This window comes from Sinohyriopsis cumingii, chromosome 9, assembly GCF_028554795.1.
Source record: "Sinohyriopsis cumingii isolate HCF-2022 chromosome 9, ASM2855479v2, whole genome shotgun sequence".
Lineage (NCBI taxonomy): Eukaryota > Metazoa > Mollusca > Bivalvia > Unionida > Unionidae > Sinohyriopsis > Sinohyriopsis cumingii.
Genome location: NC_142969.1, coordinates 106,693,162 through 106,714,835, shown reverse-complemented (window position 1 = coordinate 106,714,835; position 21,674 = coordinate 106,693,162). Strand labels below are relative to the sequence as shown.

General features: G+C 34.3%; 1 protein-coding gene across 1 annotated transcript in view; it reads right to left on the bottom strand.

The window, feature by feature from the left end:
• LOC149792432 (uncharacterized) overlaps positions 1 to 18,447 on the bottom strand; it is a 38,665-nt gene extending 20,218 nt beyond the window's left edge. The window contains exons 1-10 of the mRNA XM_089969389.1: positions 18,357 to 18,447; positions 17,898 to 18,059; positions 17,170 to 17,216; positions 15,983 to 16,011; positions 15,476 to 15,585; positions 7,136 to 7,294; positions 6,692 to 6,744; positions 5,765 to 5,878; positions 5,275 to 5,318; positions 4,342 to 4,457 (exon numbers count right to left, since the gene is read on the bottom strand). Coding sequence (XP_089825515.1) covers positions 4,342 to 4,457; positions 5,275 to 5,318; positions 5,765 to 5,878; positions 6,692 to 6,744; positions 7,136 to 7,294; positions 15,476 to 15,585; positions 15,983 to 16,011; positions 17,170 to 17,216; positions 17,898 to 17,962 — 737 coding nt within the window. The 5' untranslated portion in view covers positions 17,963 to 18,059; positions 18,357 to 18,447. The remainder of the gene's footprint in view (positions 1 to 4,341; positions 4,458 to 5,274; positions 5,319 to 5,764; positions 5,879 to 6,691; positions 6,745 to 7,135; positions 7,295 to 15,475; positions 15,586 to 15,982; positions 16,012 to 17,169; positions 17,217 to 17,897; positions 18,060 to 18,356) is intronic.
• Positions 18,448 to 21,674: the final 3,227 nt, after the last annotated feature.

Genomic DNA, 21,674 nt, shown 5'->3' with positions numbered 1-21,674 from the left:
GAGATTCCACTTTGGGTACAAAGCCAGCGCCAGTGGACGTGTAAACTCGAGATTGATAACTGTTTTGTCTTGTCTTGTTTTGATATCCTATCTTCCATAATGATGGAGCGTGTCAGAGATCATGGAACGGTTCCGTTCATCGTGATTAGCTCGAAGCGTTTCTCGTCAAAGTGCCAAAGTTGGGTGTTTGCCTTTGCATTATTGATGTTTTCAGTGGCGCTATATTTTCGAGCTCATACTATTGTACGAAAATTCTCCATTTCCCTATTTCAGTTCAAGTAGAGGGCTGCCTCGCTCGAGCGATTCTCTAAGCTATCTGCTGAGAGACGCGTTCATTCAACAGTGAATTGAGATGGAACCCCTGCCATCGTGAATGGTCGATCAGATGAGGAAATATTTATATCTTCCTGGAGATGCTGCCCTCTAGATTGATGAGGTCGTTAACCCACGAATGTTTTCAGCTTGAGCGACACTCCGATTCACCTGCTTTCTGCATCACGTTCAGAAGCAGATGTGTTTGAGGGTATGCGCATGCATACAAGCAGTTATAATCTATGGAAAGAGCATTGACTGCCCAGGCCTTCGGATTCCGGGGCTGGTGAGATAAAGTTTCGGAGCTTTTCATTCACCTTATCGCCAACGGACTGGTAGTGGTCGATGCAGCATATGCGAATGAAATACGAGGGATGAAGCGATCATTTTGCTTGTATTAGATGATTCTTCAGGAAATGAAAGTCTGCTAATGTAATCAACCTAGAATATGACCAAATTGTTAAAGGATTCTAGCTGAAGACACAGATGGAGTTTTCCAAAAGAAGAACGTAAAGGTGTGGAGACTGCCCTTTCCGTGTAGATTCTCATGCTTTCCGTCAATGGAATTCTCTCCTTATGACATTCATCTCAAAGATATTCATTCCTGATTGAGCCACCGTCCACTTGACTCCTGGAATGATGGGTGATGTGCATTCCATCCCTTGTGCTTGCATCCGTGAAAACTACTGTAAAATATTGCACCTCCAGGGTCCACCAGCCTTGAGCCAAGTGTGCTTCTCTCATTTCTTGATATGGGACCTAATATGTATTGTTTCGTACAAGAAGCAAAGTTTTAGCCGATATTGCGATAGCAGTATCATTCTGATCATTATAAAGACCTTATCAATAGGCGACTTAGGACAATGATGTCAGCTGTCGCATTGTACCATCCCCGTAGGCGAAGTATTCGAGCTGAAAAAGGTTTTTGTAAGAATTGAAACCAAGCTGATAATTCCATTGCCTGATAATGCGGAACACACTCTGTTCTGGAGAAATTGTCGGAAGTAATACAATGTTTGCGAGAAGTGAAGCTAGCTTTGAAATGATCGGCACTTAGTGGCCATATGATCCAGTACTGGGTAGAGACATGTGATTCCAATGCGTAATCCCGTGTTATGGTGCCGGGGAGGGATACAGTATATTAGATCCCTGCCACTCGTTCCCTTGAGTGCAAGAAATGGCTTTATCAGAATATGAGAAGGCAAAGTTCAGTCTTGATGAAACAGAGTAGTTGTTTTCTTCTTTGGAACCAGGTCCATAGCGCTTACTGGTATCTTGACCATCGACACTGGACCATAATGGCAACTGGGCACAAATCACTACATGGCCACAGTGACATATAACTGTTGTGGTACTATCCAGTATGTCTCCACCAAATGGATGTTTTTCCCAGTGGATGTCTGTGATTCTCGTGAACTGTGACTTTGAACTGCAGAAACGGATTCCCCGAGCATATTAACTAGATAATGTGGCGCAAAAGTGCCAGGGAGTAAAATGAGTGCATTCTGGCATTATGCATAGACTGAGCCCTAAAAGTGCATTGAACTGATGGTTGGACGGCATACGGATGTTGATTGACTTAAGCGGGCCCATAATTCAACTTGAAAGGTAGGATCTGCATCGTGATTGATCTTGTGCGATTAGATTCAGGTGGAAGAGTCCAATATAGCCATTAAATTATCCATAACCTTGTCAAATTCCTGAAGCAGGTTATACGATATAAATGCTACTAAACCGGTTCCGATTTACACCGAACAACACGGCATGCAATGGTTTTACTGTCGAAGGCATCTCCAGTTCCATGGCTGCTCTGTGTCTGTAATGCTTTCCATGTTCCCCGCTCGATCAGACAGTGATACTAGTTGAACACCGGTCATATCAACAGATGGTACATTTGTGGATCAAGAAGGAGGTGAACAACGAAACTCTTTTGTCAACAAGCGCAAAACTTCCTTGATCTGAGAGGAATGCTAGAGTCCGGTTTTGACCGAATAATGGCGTTTTATCTTGCATGACATTGTGCCTTTATTTGTGTTAAGACTGGTTAAAGGATATTTGATCTCCCCAAAACGGTCCATACAGCTCATATGACAGGCTATATTTAAGTAGGCTTGCTTTAATCTTGATTCGGCTCACTTGTAATCTACTAAGATATTCTGTCGTGGCTTACAATGTACGATGAGCTGTAGTAATACGATGCGATGACTTCCAAACGGTCGCTAAGTATCACCTCTCTTTGAGTGGCAAATATATTAGATCAAAGTGAAGCGTCATCACTTGGGTATTGAAGCACTAAGATGTGCACCGTTTGAAGTTAGTGTCTAATGGTATTATGCGGGTTATACTGATCCACTAGAATGACTGTATGATGTGGGTTCGGCAAAATGGACAAAGGTCGTTATTCTGGTGGCTGACAAAGAACGATCGATTGTGATTTTGACCTGTTACAGTCAGAGAAAATTCGCCGAGTCCGGTTGAGACGGAACAGGGCCATAGTAGTTGGAACGATATTTTTTCAGTTTATTAAGTAAGGACGGAGAACAGATATTTGATCCACGTATCCGGTCCAAACATCTACTGAGTTGATTTGTTTTGATCTCTATCTCGTTTAATGACACGAGAAAATGGATTACCGAGTTCTTCGGTAAAGGGCCTACTGGTTCTGCCAAGAAGTTTATCACAATGCGGCAATGAGGGGTAGGTTGAGTCGCACCTATTGCTGACCGTGAGAGGTTAGTGACTGATGAAACGTGAGGAGCGGCACCAGTCATTCACAGCCGTAACATCCCTCAAAGTGCGTTTTCTTACCCTCCCTTTAATGTCCCCAGTACAACAGCACACTGACTTTCGGTCCACGACATGTACACATGTAGAGTGGTTATCAGCTCTGTGTTTCCAATGATTACGATGCATACACATGGTCTTGTCCATGGTTTAAATAAAAAGACAAATGACTACGATAATTTACCTGTATAAAGGCGCAGTGGAAGAAATACTTTCTCTGATCAAAACAGCTGCAAATCTGAATTAGGAAATAATCTTCAAATGGAATTAAACAAGCTTAAAACATGGTGTAAGAAAAATAGTATGGCTGTAAATACAGATAAAACAAAGATTTCAGTAATAACAACACTGCAAAAAAGAACAAAATTGAATATATAATAATAAAAAAATAAAAATGGTTTCCATGTACAAAATTATTGGTATTCTGTTGACAACAATTTATTTTGATCTGATTATATAAGTCGCATTACAAAGAAAACATTTTGCATATTTATAAATATTAAAGTATTTAATTCCAAAACAGTACCATGTCACTTTTTGCAAGAGTTAAATTCAGCCTCATTCTGACTACTGAAATATCAAATCGGGAAATACTTATGATTGTAGCAGTGAGAAAATATTTCGGCTGAAAAAACAAGCCTGTACAGTAATACTGTATGGGTAGCCTGGAAAAACTATAGAGACAATAAGTACGTTAACTTTCCTGCCTTTGTAAGAAGGACTTCACCTACGAAAGGTTAAAATGATGTATAAAGTTCTGTTAAGTCCGCTGAAGTTTATTTAAGACATAAATTTGAATGCAGAAAAACCGGCAGCACACCAGACGTTTGAACAATGACAACCGAAATCTTCCAGATAACAAAACCTAAGAAAGAATTATTAAAACGTTGTGTCTGATACTCTAGAGTCATTACGTGAAATAATATGCCAATAATAAAACAAAGAATCATCTGTTATGTCAGCTTGTCACCACGCGTATACTAAATGGGTGAAATCGTAATAAATCTTACATGGTCTATCCAGCTCCTCCAGTTACTGTTTTGTCTATGTACATCACAAAACGTTTCTGCAGCGTAATTCGCCTAATCCTCTCCTTCTTCTAACTACTTTCAGTAACAATACTGTTTGCACTACCCTTTCTATCATCACCATCATCTTTATCATCATCATCATCATCATCATCATCATCAACATCATCATCAATAAGTAATACTACTACTACTACTTAAAAGACTACACGTTTACTTGTTTGGGCTGTCATTTCCCTTCACTATCACAGGAAACAAGCACTCGATGCGGAAATAACAGATAAGCGTATCAGGAATGGTCCAATAAATGAAAACTGGTCGACCTGTTCCACTCTGAAATAGAACAATGAGTCCAACAGATCATTCTTGAACACTGGTTTCGCTTTACCCAAGAGAATGGAAGCAATCAATGTACTGACATACTATGAGCATATATTGATCAGCCTCGCCACTTAACAAATCCTGTGTATGTATGTATGTATGTATGTATGTATGTATGTATGTATGTATGTATGTATGTATGTATGTATGTATGTATGTATGTGATATTAACTGATTATACGTTTTATGTGTGTTCATATTCTTTTGTGCTTAGTTTATAATTGTTTGCATAAATAAAATTTTAAATTATTAAAACGTAAATATTTGTAAACATTATTTAGCTACGTTGATGTTCCAGTGAACTGTGTAAAAGTACGGAATGAAATCAATTGTTCTCTATCTTATATTTTAGTTAAAGGTGTTTAATTAAGTATTAAAATATGTTTGGGTTATAATTATATAGAGAAGAATTAAAAAGCTCGTGGGAGTTTGTTTAATTTGCAAAATTCAAGTCATATTCATATACAATGAAGTCCTACCGGTTTATGTCTCCATTTGCCGCACACAATTTTTCTGTTTTCTCTGATACATAAATACTTAATTTCAATCTTCACCTCTCGTAGGCAGAGCATCTATTTTGAAATTTAAGGATACCGGTATGTGTCCATTCGGTTTTTATCTGAAGAAATATAAGCTATCTCATTACATAATAAATGATGTGTCGTTATACTTTGAATTTCTGTGTACACGCACATGATAGTATACTGTTCCGTCCATTAATGCATCTCGCAACATATATTTTACATTAGCGCAATGGATATTATCTTACCGAAGAATGTAAAGGATTCGGAGGATTAACAGTCTCCGAAGTATCTGCAAAGATATATACAGAAACAGATAAATATGTTCATTCCGATTTGGCGGAAGGAGCGAGCTTGATATGGGGTAGAGAGACTTCCAGGCCGTGAGACCGTAACGCATTCGTTTCGAATATTTTCTTTCATACGGTGTTCATGAAAATTAAAATAAATTTGGATTTATCATATGAACTATAATTACAAACAATAAGAAAGACAAAATGCAATGTAAAACCAGATAAAATGCTTTTTCTAAAAACACAGTAATGTAGGAAAGTCATAATAGTATTTTGAATTGATTTATCAGTTTAATCCCTCTTGCTGCAGTAATCTTTAAACCAACAAGTTAAATTTCAAGTAGCATTAAATGCAATAGATTAGATGAATTATGCATTCACTTTGCTGAGCAATGTTCTCGTCATGAAAGATGTGCAGCTGATGTGAAATTGAGAGGTTTGTTACCTGTACATTGGACCCCACTATAGCCAGGTCTACATCTACAGCTGGCGTCCAGGAGACTGGACAGACATTTTCCACCATTCATACATTCCTTGTTTATACACAGGCCCGTGGTCACTGATAAATACCGATACATGTTCTTACTGTACAGGGATGCACTGCGCTTAATCATGTTCTACGTGATGAATGCATCACATTTATATTGTCATTTTTTTGGTAAGATTCAAAGTTCGAATATTGGGATAAGCTACTATTGGATGAGATAAGACACTATATGATTTAACATGGATCAAGAACACAGTAATAAAAATGGTGAATTGTTTTGTTTTAAAAATATAACAAATTCGTTGTTCTAATGTAATATGAGTAAATATAAGACAAAACTTGACAATTCCATTCAAGGTAAGGTAAGAACAGTAAAGATCAGACACAGAGAGATCGACAAGATAAATTATCGTCTTTTTATAAATTGTGCCAGCAACAAGGAATATAATGTAACAAAAATAACAACTATTACAGGTCCTAGAATAATAATTACATAAAGGTTAGCACAACTACTGATTTAATATTTAATTCGACTAATTATTTAATCAACTCATTAAAAAACAATATTTTATCATAAGCCATAAATAATAATGTTTTAAGTATTGATTAATACTATTCCTAAAACTTGGATTTGCTTTAATTTAAGATTTTATCAAATCCTCATATTTAATTTTAGCAATAATACAAATTTAGGTGAAGAAAATTTTTAAATGGGGGATCTTGTCATATCTTTACACATATTTTCTTTAACTTTCACAATTCATGATAAGATTTGTTCCACATGCTATATTATTGAATGACTATTAAATTGGATATTTAACATATAGCGTATGTATTAAATGGTGAAATGTTTATACCATACAACGCATAACTTTTTATACTTACGATTAGCATTGGCAAGAGATATGACAGTATAACACCTCACGTCTCCTTTAAGTCTGAAATATAAAAAATTGGCAATTGTTGTTTTGCTTACATAAATGGAATAACATTGATATTTCTTCATGTAGCCAAAATAAATAGCTACATTCACCGCTGTGTTCTACTCAAACATTGTAACAAGACTTCGTATGCTTTTTTGTCGCACTTCACCTAAATAACTGATAATCTAGGTAATGATTGTTTCCATGAAGCAAATAGAATTAAACTTGGTTTTATTTTGGATTGTCAAAAATGTAACTTTACTTCTTGTTGTGTTATAAATTTCCTTGGCAAAGGTTCTTATTTTGATCAAACTTCATCGCAAATTATAAACTATAACATTTAAGAATATTACTAATCTCCCATAAGAATATAGGTTCCATAATAATAAAGGTGTACACTACTAACCCAGGCAAAGATGCTTGAAGACAAATTTTCCTAGGTTGTCCCTCCATATCTTTGGACGGTATGTAGGAAACATCTGTCACACTTTGGTATTCCATCTTTGAAGCCGGTGAAAATATGTGAAGACCACCAGTGTAGTCCGATACCTCTGAGACAGTCGGGCTGAAATACACGTTTTAGATGACTTGCATTTCGTAAAAAATACCATGGTCTTATTTTACTAAAAGCAATTATTTTCAAAAACCATTTTTGACGTAACAGTCACCTTAAACATATCTTATAAATTAAATTTATACTCGATATTCCTATGTTGTTTTACAAGTTTACGAAGTGCGTGTAATATATAATAGACAGCGTGACGTGTTTTTAAAAAAACATTTATCAACGTTAGAACTGAATCAAAAAATTGTGCAATACCTTACATATTATTCAATAACATTGTAAGGTTGCTTGAAATGTACAAATACTATAAATAATTCAAGTCGTTATATGGCGGACCCATACTTCTGAGTAATGTGCTAATGGCAATTTGACCCACCTTCTATCCCCCCGTGACTCTGGGCTTATACAACAAGAAAGCACACGCGTATATATGTGATCCCATGGAATGTAATCATCAAAAGTTACCAATGTGAGACCATACAAGAGAATAAAGTCATGCGGAATAGAATGTTGTGACTTATATCAGTAACCGATAAAACCACCATTATCTCATTATCCATGATAGACGTCACTGAGATTGATAAATGCATAGCTTGTTTTCTTTTGGGCGGGGTATTATTCGTTGTTTGCAATTTTACGGGAAATAAGTCGACTTTTACTGAATGTAAATCCGCTACCCAACGATTCCTTATCTATGCACGGAGCTGTCGGTGATTTTCCATTTCAAACAAACCCGCCTATTTACTACTATTCTCTGAATTTAAGTCAATAGTTAGATAGGGATGGGAAATGAACCGCCCTTGGCCCGCGAACCACCATATATAACATTTTCAATGGTATTTGTACAAGAATACGATAATGTTGATAACGTTGCTATACCTTCAGTCGCATAGTTGTCAGTAAGATCCCAATTCAGCTACCAAATCAGCATCGATGGTATTTTTCGCAAAGATCATCAACATAGCCATTCTCTAGTGTGAATATTTCATCATCAAGCACGTAACGTTTATCGTCAAAACTCAACCAGTTCTGTTGAGCGTGCATGTATACATTGTGTGATTTATGGATCTTGTAGTGTTCATGGAGGTTATATGTAACCCACGCTGAAACGCTGTTAACTAAACCTCATGTTTGTTTTACTTCTTGACGATATTTTTTTATATCCCCTTGGCCATTTTTTATGCTCCCCTCTGATAGTTTGATGTAATGCATCTTACTGCATAGTCCGACAAATTCCGCGACGAGTAAAAACATCTCATCCTTAAAATTTCCAATAATATTCTTATTAACCGGTTCATAGTATTCATTATTCTGAGGGTAATCCGCGAAATCAATGAGAATAGATATTACAATCTGAATAAAACTTAAATCCGATTGAGAATAAATATTATTATCAGAAATAAATCCGCTACACCAGACAAAGTTGAAACGCTCGCTGCCATAACTTTCACTTTCACAATTACTGACACTCCTTTCATTTTCACGATCAGACATAATCTTTCTCAATTGCCTCACACAATTGCTAATAATTTTTTCTTTCGTATTCGTGAGATAATTCTGATCTAATTTTTACAATTGCACGTGAGAGAGATATGAGGTTTTCAACTACTGTATCTTTGACCATAGTCAAGGATTGGAACATAGCTTGTTGAATGAGCTTAATGAACCTATATTCTGCTGGCAGTGTATATCTATCTTGAAATTTTAAATGTTGTAATGACTCAAAATCGCAAATAATATTTTAGGATTTAGTTCATCAGATATTTTTATATTTTCATGTTTTAATTTTTTAATTGCAGAAATAATAACATTAATATTTTCATAGTTCATTATATTATAAATATAAATTAAACAAATTTATTACGTAACACATATCAGCATATTAAGAGCATCATATATAATTTTAGTTCTAAGGATGGCACAACAGTTGTATTAGTATAGAAACAACAAACGAATGTTTTACTTGCGAATTTACTTACACGAATACACTTGCTGAATGGACCACAAAGAATTATGGCTGCTTTTTATAGCATCCCAAACCATTCTAGAAAATAAGTTTGGAAACTCCCGAACAGAATTACGTAGTAATGAAGGTTTTTATTTGAAATTCCCGAACAGAAATACGTTACGAATTACTTTGGACATTCCAAAACCATTCTAGAAAATACGTTTGGAAATTTCCAAACCATTCTAGAAAATACGTTTGGAAATTCCCAGGCCGTTCTAGAAAATACGTTTGGAAATTCCCTAACAGAAAAACGTAGGAATGAGTTATTTTGGAAATTCCCAAACCATTCCAGATAATACGTTTGGGATGTTATAAAAGCAGCCAGAATTCTTCTTGATGTAAGGCTTGAAGTGCATTCGTGGAAGGAAATAGGTAAGTAAAACATTATCTTGAAGTGTGTTATGTTAATTAACAAAAGAATAGTTAGTTATATTATTGCACATTGTTTATTGAATGATGACACAAAAATAATATTACGCAGTAACAAGCGGGGTAACTATTTAATTACTCTACAGGAGAGAGCTTTGCTTGACAGAGTTATCTCCCTTCACAATCTTGAAATATTACTTTTTCTTTATATTTCTTCGAAAATGATGATTTACATATTTGTTCGCGACGCGTTGAACCGAAGGCATGCAGTTATCAAAATATGTGCCAGCTGTATTCATTGATTGAAATATTATTTCTTCTCCAGTCTCTGTATTTACAGATTTAAACATCCTATTTGCAAAATATTTACATCTCCCAGTATCTCCAAATTTTCTATTTTGACTATGTGTGACAGCTCGCAAATTATCCAAGGAATAATGGAGTTCACTACCGTTGATAAGATCAATCACAGGTCCATTTTTATTACTCCATCTTAACACTCGTATGCGAATTTATGACAGAGAGATCTTTTTTCCTGCAGTGAATTTGAGATAACCAGTATTTTCAGCAGTACCGACTGGTTTTTATAGTCGACAGTGCCTGATTATACCATCAAGAGATGCCTCGTAATCCCTAATGATATAATGTTTCATAAATTCTTTTTGCTCCATTATATATAATATTATTTGTCTACATAGACATTCTGAAAATCTGGTGAGATAAGTTTCATCTTTTTTATGACCTTGTTGTTATTGTTGGTGTTTTTTGTTACCATAATATCTTGTTTCAGCTCTCTGTATTTTTTACCATCACATTGCACATACAACTGCGCTTTTTCCTCTGATCCCAACATCACATTTCAAACACGGTCTTGGTCAACATTTACAATCATGCGCAATAACAAAGTTATTGAAGTTACAATGAACTGCCAACGAGCGTTGACGATTGTTAATTATCTCGACAATCAAATATATTTTTCAGGATAAAATTTATTAAGGAAGTAGAAGAAACTTGGATTATCAGTGACTAACGTGACCCTGGTCGATTACACCACGGCGTTGGCGATACTGTAAAATTAAATAAAAATTCCAAACCAGAAATGTTGACTGGTATTGACAAACCGTATTATGAAAGAGCGTATCCTGTGACCGCAGTTATTTGTGCAATATATCCGCTGAATGATACCCCCCCAGCGTTCATAATCTTAAACCAAAGAAAGTTTCTGAAATAAATTGTGTAGCCCAACGAGTAATGAAACATTTAACAAACGCGATACGTGGAAATAAACTAACAGATCTACGACGTGAAAAAATAATATAAAAAACCAACAAACAAATGGGCTGAAACAGTCAAGGATAAAGGAGCTACAATAAATGAAGCTGCTTAATTAGGATAGAAATTAAAATTTCCAATAATAGTAAAAACAATAAGAGGAGAGATTTTGTACGAATCGAAATATAAATTGAAAGGAGCTCCGATAAATATTATTGATCATAATGAGCCTGCGTGGACATCGGCAATAACAATATTTCCACGAGATCGAACTGTTAATTTCTATAATGGTGATATATTCAATTTTGTTAACGAAATAAGTAAAAGTGATGCTGTATCAGTATGGTTATTTCAGAGTTCTGAAGAACATCACAACGAATTAATAAAACTGATGGAAGTATCTGCGTCGAAGAAAATAAGTTTAACCAGTTTGTTAGACCTAATGGTGAGATTTATCAAAGAGAGTCTCTCCACGAAGAAATTAAAATTCTTGCGCTGCGCAGTAATTGTTTTACAATGCCAACAATCGTGGTTCATTTTGCTAGAGAGAAAAATTCGTAGAAGCCTACGAAGTTTGATTTTTCCGAAGATATAATATCGAGTTGTGTCGAATACGGGCATGGTGGATTATGGAATACCAGATACAAATTATAAAAATGTTATCTCGGTTGATATAGTTGCATGTTATCAAGGAAGTTTTCTTGGAATGGGAGAGTGTTCTAAGTATTTTACGCGATTTGGATATCCAACTCACGATATGACCAGAATATCGATAAATGGACCATTACCAGATTTTGACCTGACTGGATTCGCTTGTATCGAGTCATTTAAGATTGCCGAAGATCTTCATCCAATTTGTTATGTCTGGTTTGCCAAACATTTTTCAGAAAAAAATGTTGGCACCAACAGTATTATTACGATATATGCTCGATGTAAAAATGATTTTATTGTTAACAGCAAGTAAAACAATTATATCATATAGTCCGCAGAAACAAGTTTGGTTACCACAGCAAAAGAAATAATCTGATGATGAAAATCCTGATATAACCGATTTTGAGAATAAAATCCCAAGTGATCTTGGCAGAAAAATATTTGGTAAGTTTACCCGAGGAGGATGATATGATCGTAAACGACATTGTACAAGGTTAATTATAGATGATGCTGAACTAGATTTTATAATTAATGATACAACGAAGAGAATCATGTTTATAACTCGAGAAATAGTTTTCTTGCCAAATGGAACTAAATTAGGTACAATTGTGAGTTACATTAATGGTGAGTCACCACAGTTTACTCATTTAATACCTTCAATGCTCGCATATGTTTCGATAAATTTATTATTGATGATAAACATATTTTCTGATACCGCGGTTAGAGTCGCCACGGATTCATTTTATATCAATAAAAAACATGCAGGATTGTTAGAACAATTACATATAGGAGCTTATGCATCGTGGGGCGAATGGAGAATAGAATAAGAAATGATGCTTAGTTATTCTGAATCTGACGACGCTGAAATCAAAAATATTTATCTAAAAAATAATCAAATATCAAAATTATCATCATCATTGGAATATCATCCTATAGCTAGACATAAGACTGTTTATCTTAATGGACCGGGAAGTTCTGGTAAAACAACACGTGTGATTGAGATATATTGTCAGAGTTCTTCAAACTATGTTGATATGGTTGTTTTAACACCTACACATAGACTCGCCAGATAAATGAACGAACGAGGAGTTAAATCTCCTACTTATCACAGCTTCTTTCACTGGAAGGGTGATACATGGACTCCTGAACGAATGGGTGAAAAATATATTCCAGAGATTATTATCTGGGATGAAATATATACAGTGCGGCTAGAAACACAAAAAAAATATTTCTTGATTGGTTGTTGACAAAAAATGATGCTGTAATAATGTGCGTCAATCATGGTCAACCACCACCGTTTGTTGGACTGTCTCTACATGAGTGGGTAAAGAAGTTCGTGGATTATTATGAGGAAATAAAAGATATCATTGAGAGCTTGATCCAGAATTAAGAGAGCCTAATAAATTAATCAGACTACAACCAAATAAAATTCAATGTGAGATAATTTCAGAAACTCTATTAACAATCTTTGGAATTTATGGAGACCAGATGATTTGATAGTTGCAAGCAGAAATATGGTTCATGATACACTTCAGCAACAATTATTTATATCACATAAAGAACATTTTTCAAATCTACCTGTACCATTATGTTAACGACCAGCAGATACGCGACGACAAAATATTGAAGTTGATATACAATGATCGACAGAGAAACAAAATTTTATGTTAAATGTTATTGTCTTAGTTCTGTTAGTGTTGTTGAGAGCGCTTTAACACCTGACGGAGTCAGGTAAAAAACTCCGTGGTCTCTAGAAAATGCTATAACGATTCACTCGTCGCAAGGATTAACTATTTATGATACAAATATTTGGATTGTTAATGATCGTATCGAATGGTCAGATTTAGTTTATCTCGCAGTGTCTCGAGTTAGAAGAATATGTCAGCTGCGGAGGGTTATTATAGACTCTACAGAAACTGCGTCCACCTACAAGATAATGTACACAAAGTAAAAGAGCAGCCTCATGAACTTCATTAGGTATTTGGATATCAGACCAGCCATGTGACATCTTTCTTGACAAATGTTGGTAAATTGCCATAAAGCTTGTTTGGCCAACCATGCTCGAACAACCCCATATTTGTCTATGTTTTTACTTCATTGACCCCAGTGAGTGGATTTTACTGGTCCCTACAAACATCTTGGCCTTTATAACTCCTTTAATGATCATACTCGTAATTCGTTCTCCTAGTGTAAGAATAATAGCATTTTAGTCATGAATAATATCTATATTCTCACGTTGACGCATACAGATATCGTTTGATGTTTAATAAACAATGTCATCTCCGTAACATGCAGCATACACAATATATATAGGTGCTTCAGCAAGTTTTGTTTGGACGTTAGAATCAAATAGTATATCAAACCGTGTGCCAGGTCCACAGTAATTTTATCTGGAGATGTTTTTCACCTGGGTATTACATCATTGACATCATCGCACACACAATATGAAAACCACCAACTCCGAGCACATATGCGGAACCTTGGAGTAGCTAATTTGCATACAGTAAAAGTCTAGTAATTTCCATTGAAAACAAAATATTGCAGAAATACCCACACTGAGAATTGTATGTATTACGTTGCAATCTCTACGATGTATAATATGAGTTTTGTGATAACAGTGGTTTTAGTGGTTACTGATATATATCACAAAATTCGATGCACCCTGACTGTGTCCTCATGTATGGTCGCATATTGGTAACTTTCACCGATTATAATTCTCAGGATCATATGCATCTATGTGTGATTTATTGTAGAATAAGGACGAAGTTATAACGGAGAGAAGGTCTTGACCTGTAACATAAAACTGTTCCAAATCCGCTGTTGGCGCATTAATTTATGGAAACATCTTAATTACTAACAATTTTAAGATTGATAGATCTTGAATGGGATTTGTGGATAGTCTGTCTGTTAAAACCAGTGTACATATGAATTAAACTGGATAGTTGGTTATATATCAATATTTGTACACTAGTTAGTCACGTTAGCGCAGTAAAGGACTGGGTTTGAACCTGCATATGTGTTTAATAAAGCTCAAGGAAGTTGACGACTTGTAAATAAGAGGTGCTTAGCAGATCATTTTTAAAAAAAAAACTAAGAAAAAGAACATTATTCTAATCTACCTAATTTATAATTCACTGGATAGCGATATGATCAGTGATAACGTCATCCTTTCATTGACTTTAAAAAATTAAGAGTTTTTGCATCAAAAACATAAACTTTGGACATATAATTTGTTTCCTGTTTATAAAAGGCTCCTTTTTATCATTGTTGATGTGATCTATACCTGCTACTCTTATTATTAATGAAATAGGCTTATGCTGATGGATGTTCCTAAAAGATTGCGCCATCATAGGGCATTAAAACACGAATAAAGCAGTTAATGGCGTGAACTCACATTATATGTTGTTCTCTCTTGCCTCGAACTATCAATAAACTAGATAATTTAATTCCAATGATAAAACAAAACATTCAAATAATGGGATCCACGACTATTCCCATATTATAATGGGTTAGTGGAATATATAGGGTCGTCACAGTCCAAGACCGTTGTAAATCAAATGGACACGTTTACACTGCATCAGCGTACGAGTGAACAAGTCCATTGTTGTTTCAGAGTAATAATGGAGTAGTTTTTGTACGTACAATATACGAGTCTTACATGGATGCTTCCGGACAAATCGCTTCCGAAGACAGAAGTAATTACACATTAGATTAGTGGACTAAATCGTTTGTTTCTCGTACTTACACTTACAGAAAGGTTACTCTTCCTTAAACTTCTAATGTAGTGCGTTTCAAAGAAGTTCATTACTTCTCGAAAAGTTCCTGTAATGTTTTGAAGTTAAAATCGCTTTGCTTTTCTATATGATGTTACTGGATCATACCAATTTGATGTTTTCTCCGATATAAACATCAGAATGTGGCACTCAGTCTCCGTTTTACACATGACAGTCGATCCGTCTGGAAGTGTTGGGTCAATGTAGTACGGTCGAAACTTGAAAAAGAAATAAGTACAATATAAAAGATTAGTTTTATAATCTTCCTTAACATGCTGATGTCTCTGACATTAGATAAATTCATATTCAATATAATTAGATCCAAATACAAACCAATAACAGCATATTGAGGAATCCCCCAAGCTATACTGAAATAACGTAAGTGACTGTGCCCAGTCTGTGAACTATTTTTAAGATAAAATATATCAGTCACTTCTTTTGTAAATCGTAAATATTGTCTCATGCTCCATGAAGTATAAAGCAATTATATATATATATATATATATATATATATATATATATATATATATATATATATATATATATATATATATATACACGCGTTTGCAACCATTCATCATGTTTCAATATGTGATAGATAGGATAACATTTTACCATGTCAACTAGAGCTCTTGAAAACTGTCCTGCAAAATAAATAATATATATATATATATATATATATATATATATATATATATATATATATATATATATATATATATATATATATATATATATATATATATATATTCTGCATTTAGTAAGACAGCAAAGAATACAAATCATCTGGCACATAACAGTCCACTCAAGTGCACTGGATCCAGCAAGGGGTTGCGTATGTAAGGGATTGATTAAGATAAATACAATAAACTGACTATTAACAATGCAAAACTTGTATATAACTACCTAAGCACAGTTGACTGAAGTAAATGTTTTTCAAAGGCTAATGCAAAACACAGACAAGACAAACAGAAAATATAAAAAGCGTTGAGGTTACAAAATTTTACATGACAAGTTCTACATGAATAAAACTTGGCAGTTTGGATGTTTTATCTAGGTAGCTTCACTTTGATGAGAATGATGAAACATATTTTGTATTCTCCTAGAAATCGATGAGCCATATCGCCATCGGTTCTTTTCTAATGTAAATGTACGTAACCGCAATTATATCCCATATATCTTTGTTGTAGTGGTAATTCAAGGCTTTTGAGTAACTAATAGGCAAAATGGAATAATTATTTAAATGAAAATATAGCGGCTGGAAAAAATAATGATTTTACTTGCGTGTGGCTTCTGAATCTAGTCTTCTTGGTTTAAACCGCTTGGTTTCAATGCAAGTTGGCGAACCCAGAAATATTCCTTTTTCTACCTGGTTTCTTTCAAGAAGAAGCATTTGTAGTCGAAAGCTTATGCTAGCTATAACAGTTTTGCACGGTTCGTTTTCAGTTTTTAACGATTGTTTTTGACCTCAATTTGTCAAATTCACGACTAGGTGGGGCGGGGTGGAGAGAGTGGTCCTTAAAAGATCTTGGTAGAATTCAATATATCGATACTTTCTTGAAAGTGAGCAATGCCTTTTAGCTAACATTTATAAGATCCAGGTGAATAATCCGTTGTAGGGTTTCATGAAATTATGACGTTATTGAATAAATCAAAATATTAAATTAAAGGAGATGTTAACCAATCCTTTATACTTCAATATGAATAAATCCGTGGGGACAAAAATGTTCCCACCAACACACAAAACGAAATCTCTTATATAATTGTTCCTTACAAATATGAAATGTGAAAACATTACTTACCAGTAACTCGTACGTTAAAACAAATTTCTTCACATACACGGCTAGAACTAGAAAACATTATGAAAAGGCAATATACAATATAAATGGAAGAAATGATTTATGCTAAAAAAGATCACGAGGGTAGGACCAGTTCATCATGATATCGTCTTTGCTGATTATTTATATGCTCATTTCCTATAGAGGAACATCTAACAAAAAATAATACACATTAATGAATGGTATGGCAGTATTAGTATATGAACATTTGTTTAAACAGTATGCTTGACACATTAAATCCATCACTACCGTTCTGAACCAATTAATTGTATAATTGCTACAATAATAATGTATCATATAATGTATAACACCGACAATTATGTCTTATTTAAATATTTCAGAGTAGGTCAAAAGCTTTTACCTGGGAAAGAAACGTTATAAACTAAAGACTGAATATATAATTCTGAGTGATTATGATGAAGAATAATTCCTGTAATTTTTTACGCTGGAAGAATGTAAAGCAGAAATTACATATAAAAATAAATTAACAAAATGAAGCTAGAAATAAATTGGAGAGAACGCTCATTATCGTGTAAAAGGTTGCTATTAAACTATTTATGATCTTTACATCTATCCAGTTATATCCATCTATCTATCTATCTATCTATCTACAATGTAGGTGATAGTAAAGTTGACAATTTATATTATACGTACGATGGTGATTCTGATATAAAAACAGATTTTGAACTTACTTTCTTTTATCCTTGCTTTGAATGCAAACACGTTGGGTACCATTACCTGTCGCTTTGATTTTCATATATCCCTCAAAATTTTTACCCGCAGAGTTGGTACTGTTTACGACTAGGTTTTCCACGTGGATGGTCGGAGGTACATTCCCAGGTTCCACAAAAGGACTAAAGCAAAGTAGTGGTTTGTTCAGTTATTTGGAAATGTAACTGTGCTCTGTGCACAAGTACATCACAGTTCTGTGATTAGTAATCTTTTACACGTAATTACATTCAAATATGACTATGTTCTTAATTAATGGTTATCCTTTCAAAAAGAAAACAATGTAATGTATGGATACATTGCATACGTGGCAATGTAGATGTAGTGAAATGAATCTACGGTAGTTTTTGAGTAACTGCAATGGATAAATGATGCAATAAATGCTGCAGAAACCCCATCAAAAGCAAAATCTTCAAGCTTACATGTTGGGTTGTTGTCCAAGTATCTGCAGAGGAACGAAACAGCTTTCGTTATAGATGCATACAATTTCCACTGTAGCACAAAGTTCCCTGCAGATGGCTATAAAAGAAATTATGATGAAAGGAGTTTTAAACGAGACACAAGTTTTAAGCTAGTGAATGTTACTATTACTATTGTTTTCATTTTACAAACTTGCTTTACAAATATCTCTTAATCAATGCCATGACAAAGGATTAAAAGCTAAACATATATTTACAGAAGTATACGAATATTAATCACAACTGTGTATGTACTGATCTTATCGGGTAATAGATGATGTAATACAGCTCGACAAACCGGATGATTTATTAAGCTATTGAAATGTAGCAAAATGGCGTCATCTTGTTTTGAAATTGGACATACACAAAGTGAATTATATATGTTGTTCAGCTGATTTCCCTCGATCAGATTGTATTAATTTGTTTATTCGAGAAGCAGTCAAAAACAATTATTTGTTTAAGTTTCGTCTACAAGCTTATTCACTCGTATACCCACTTACTCTATTTGCATTATTAGTAATCGACGTTGACTCATCTGCAAAAAAAGAGTAATTTGTTAAGAATATGTCAGTTACTTTGGTGGCATACTTTATTAGGATCACAACTTTTGTTCAACAATATTTTATGAGATGGCGACTTTTTTTCCCAAAGGCTTTATTATTAGTTTGAAAGAATCACTTTGTACTATATTGGTACATTTAACAAATGTAGCCTTAACCCTACTTTTAGCAATTTAAAAATATCGTTTTCTGCAGTATTCTATCAATAAACGTTAGCAATGTTGAATGACAGTATACAGATTGTAACACATGTTATCTAGCATCATAGTAAAGCTGAGACACATACAGAAGGTTATATTGCTAATACTTCTTAAGATCAATACATACTATTAGCAACTGAATTGTGAAAAGAAAGACAAGTCGAAGTTGGAAATCTCATGGACCGTATATTACCTTTTTCACACGTGTTTCCAGAGAAACCACTGTGACAATGACATCTCGCCTGTCCGTTTGCGTTTCCAGAATCGCAAAGCCCATTGTTCTTACAGTGCAGTTGACTACAGGGTCCATGTACTGAAAAATATAAATCTAAATATGAACAAGATTACCATACTTGTATTACTTGCATTGTAATGATAAATGCCAAAAATCCCCATACTCTTTTCAAGAATATTTACTGTTCAAAAGAATGCACAAAAACATTCCATAAATAGCAGAATGTCTCTTAGTCCACCTATTAATGCTGTATGTTCTATTAATCATTATTAACATTTTCTTTGGGAACAATGCTTTCAGTGCATCTGGCAATGAATACTAAGCTCTTTTTATAATCATTAAATATATATTCTCAGGAAAGATTTTTTATTATTATAAAGGATTATGATAAGATACATTTTGAATCTGGTTTAGGACTAAACACAGTAGATTTCAAGCTTTCCTCAATTTGAAAAGTTTATACTTACAGTCCACATTTCCACTCTTTACCTCCATGTTGAAACAACGCTTCTCTCCAGTCACTCTCGTCCTGTGGATATCAAGCGGAAGATTTGTAACTAATTCCTAGAGAAAATACCTTAACATATCAAATTAGCGAACGTTGGACGAAACTGATATCAACACCGTTGGGAACCACTGGAAATTCAAATTATCGGAAACCTTTATGAAATAGAACATCCTTATGAAATGAATAATAAGAATCTAATGTGTGCAATTTATGCAGACTTTCCTTCTGTAAGGTAAAGAGATTTTTATAAAATATTGCTATGCTTGAGTCAGTAAATTAACATATTACAGTCAAAGGCAATACCTTAAACGTTTAAGAAATTTCTTACAATATTTGTTACCATAAAAGCTGGGCTTCCAAGCATAAGTGATGATTTTGTCTAAGGTAAGATGTCGACAGGTTGAACACCAAGTCCATTGAGCAATTTCCAGCTGCTCTTGTACCGTCTGTACAGTGTTCGCAATAGGAAAAAATGTGGAAATCTTTTTTCAGACCTTCCGTTAAAATCATAGTTGGACTGATAAATGGTAAATATGTAGAATATATGTAATAATAAATGAAAATCAGTCAAAGGCATAATGCAGACACATCTTTAATTAATCAAGACGACATTATAATCAAGAAGATGACAATAGTTTCCTTGTCAATATAATCAAGCACATCATCCTACATTATATGAATGCTACAGAGATGTTTGCTTAAAATATCATTTCTCTATCAACGTCAGGTAGTTATGACTTTACAAGACTGTCTATCAATGTAAATGTCAATCGAACAATTTAAATGTATAGCAATGTAAAAAGCTTTAGACATAGTTAAATATTTATGAGATGCAAATTATAGAATTTAATCTTTTCCTGATATTAGAATCGAAATGTTTAAGGATATGGAAATAATCCAGTACTGGATATCTCAGCTTCTTTAACGTTAATGTTAAACATTATTCGCACTCATTGCATGTAAGAGTCCCATTCTATTGACATTAAGAGTTACGAATGTGAAAACGAACCATGCTATAGACGATATAAACAAGAAAACGGCAGAAGCTTATATATGATTTCGCAGCAACGTCTACGACCGGATTGAATGCACCAGATATACTAACCAATTGTTTTCATTTGATTTTCCCGAAGACACCATAAACATCATGTGACATGTGACTCCTATTGTGCAGACAACTGTTGAATTCTGGCTGATACTGGGTGCTATAAAATGGGGTTTATTCTGTGAAAGTAAAAGGTAGAACATGAAAACAATGTCATGCTGTGAACTCTTTGTAGTGGCACAAAAAGAAGGCTTAGCAGATGCAACACATTTTCTGTTTGAAAAACGTATACAATGTTTGGCGTTTTAGAATGCATAATGTACAAGAACGATTGCTATTTGTACATTTGAACATAAAAGTCAAGATACATAAGATAAGTTCAATGAGCAATATTGAGCAGGAAGCATTGCATACAATATACTATTCTCTGATCAGTTAACAGTTTCGACAAGAACAATCAGTAATTAACGTTTATGTAATTGAAGCAGTACTTGATTGCTGTTTTGGTACCCGATGAAACTGTACAGTGATACTGTTAACGATCGATGCATGTTTGAAAAAATACTATCTTGGTCGTGCCTTGACTCTTTACTGTTATTCTTTTATTATGATACGTTAGCTTTTAACAAATGTTATCTGCATTGCCCCTATTTCTCATCAGCCAGCGATACTACCTACAAATGTATTTTTTTAAGAATGAAGTAAAATGACGTCCTTTTATGATCCTATGAAAT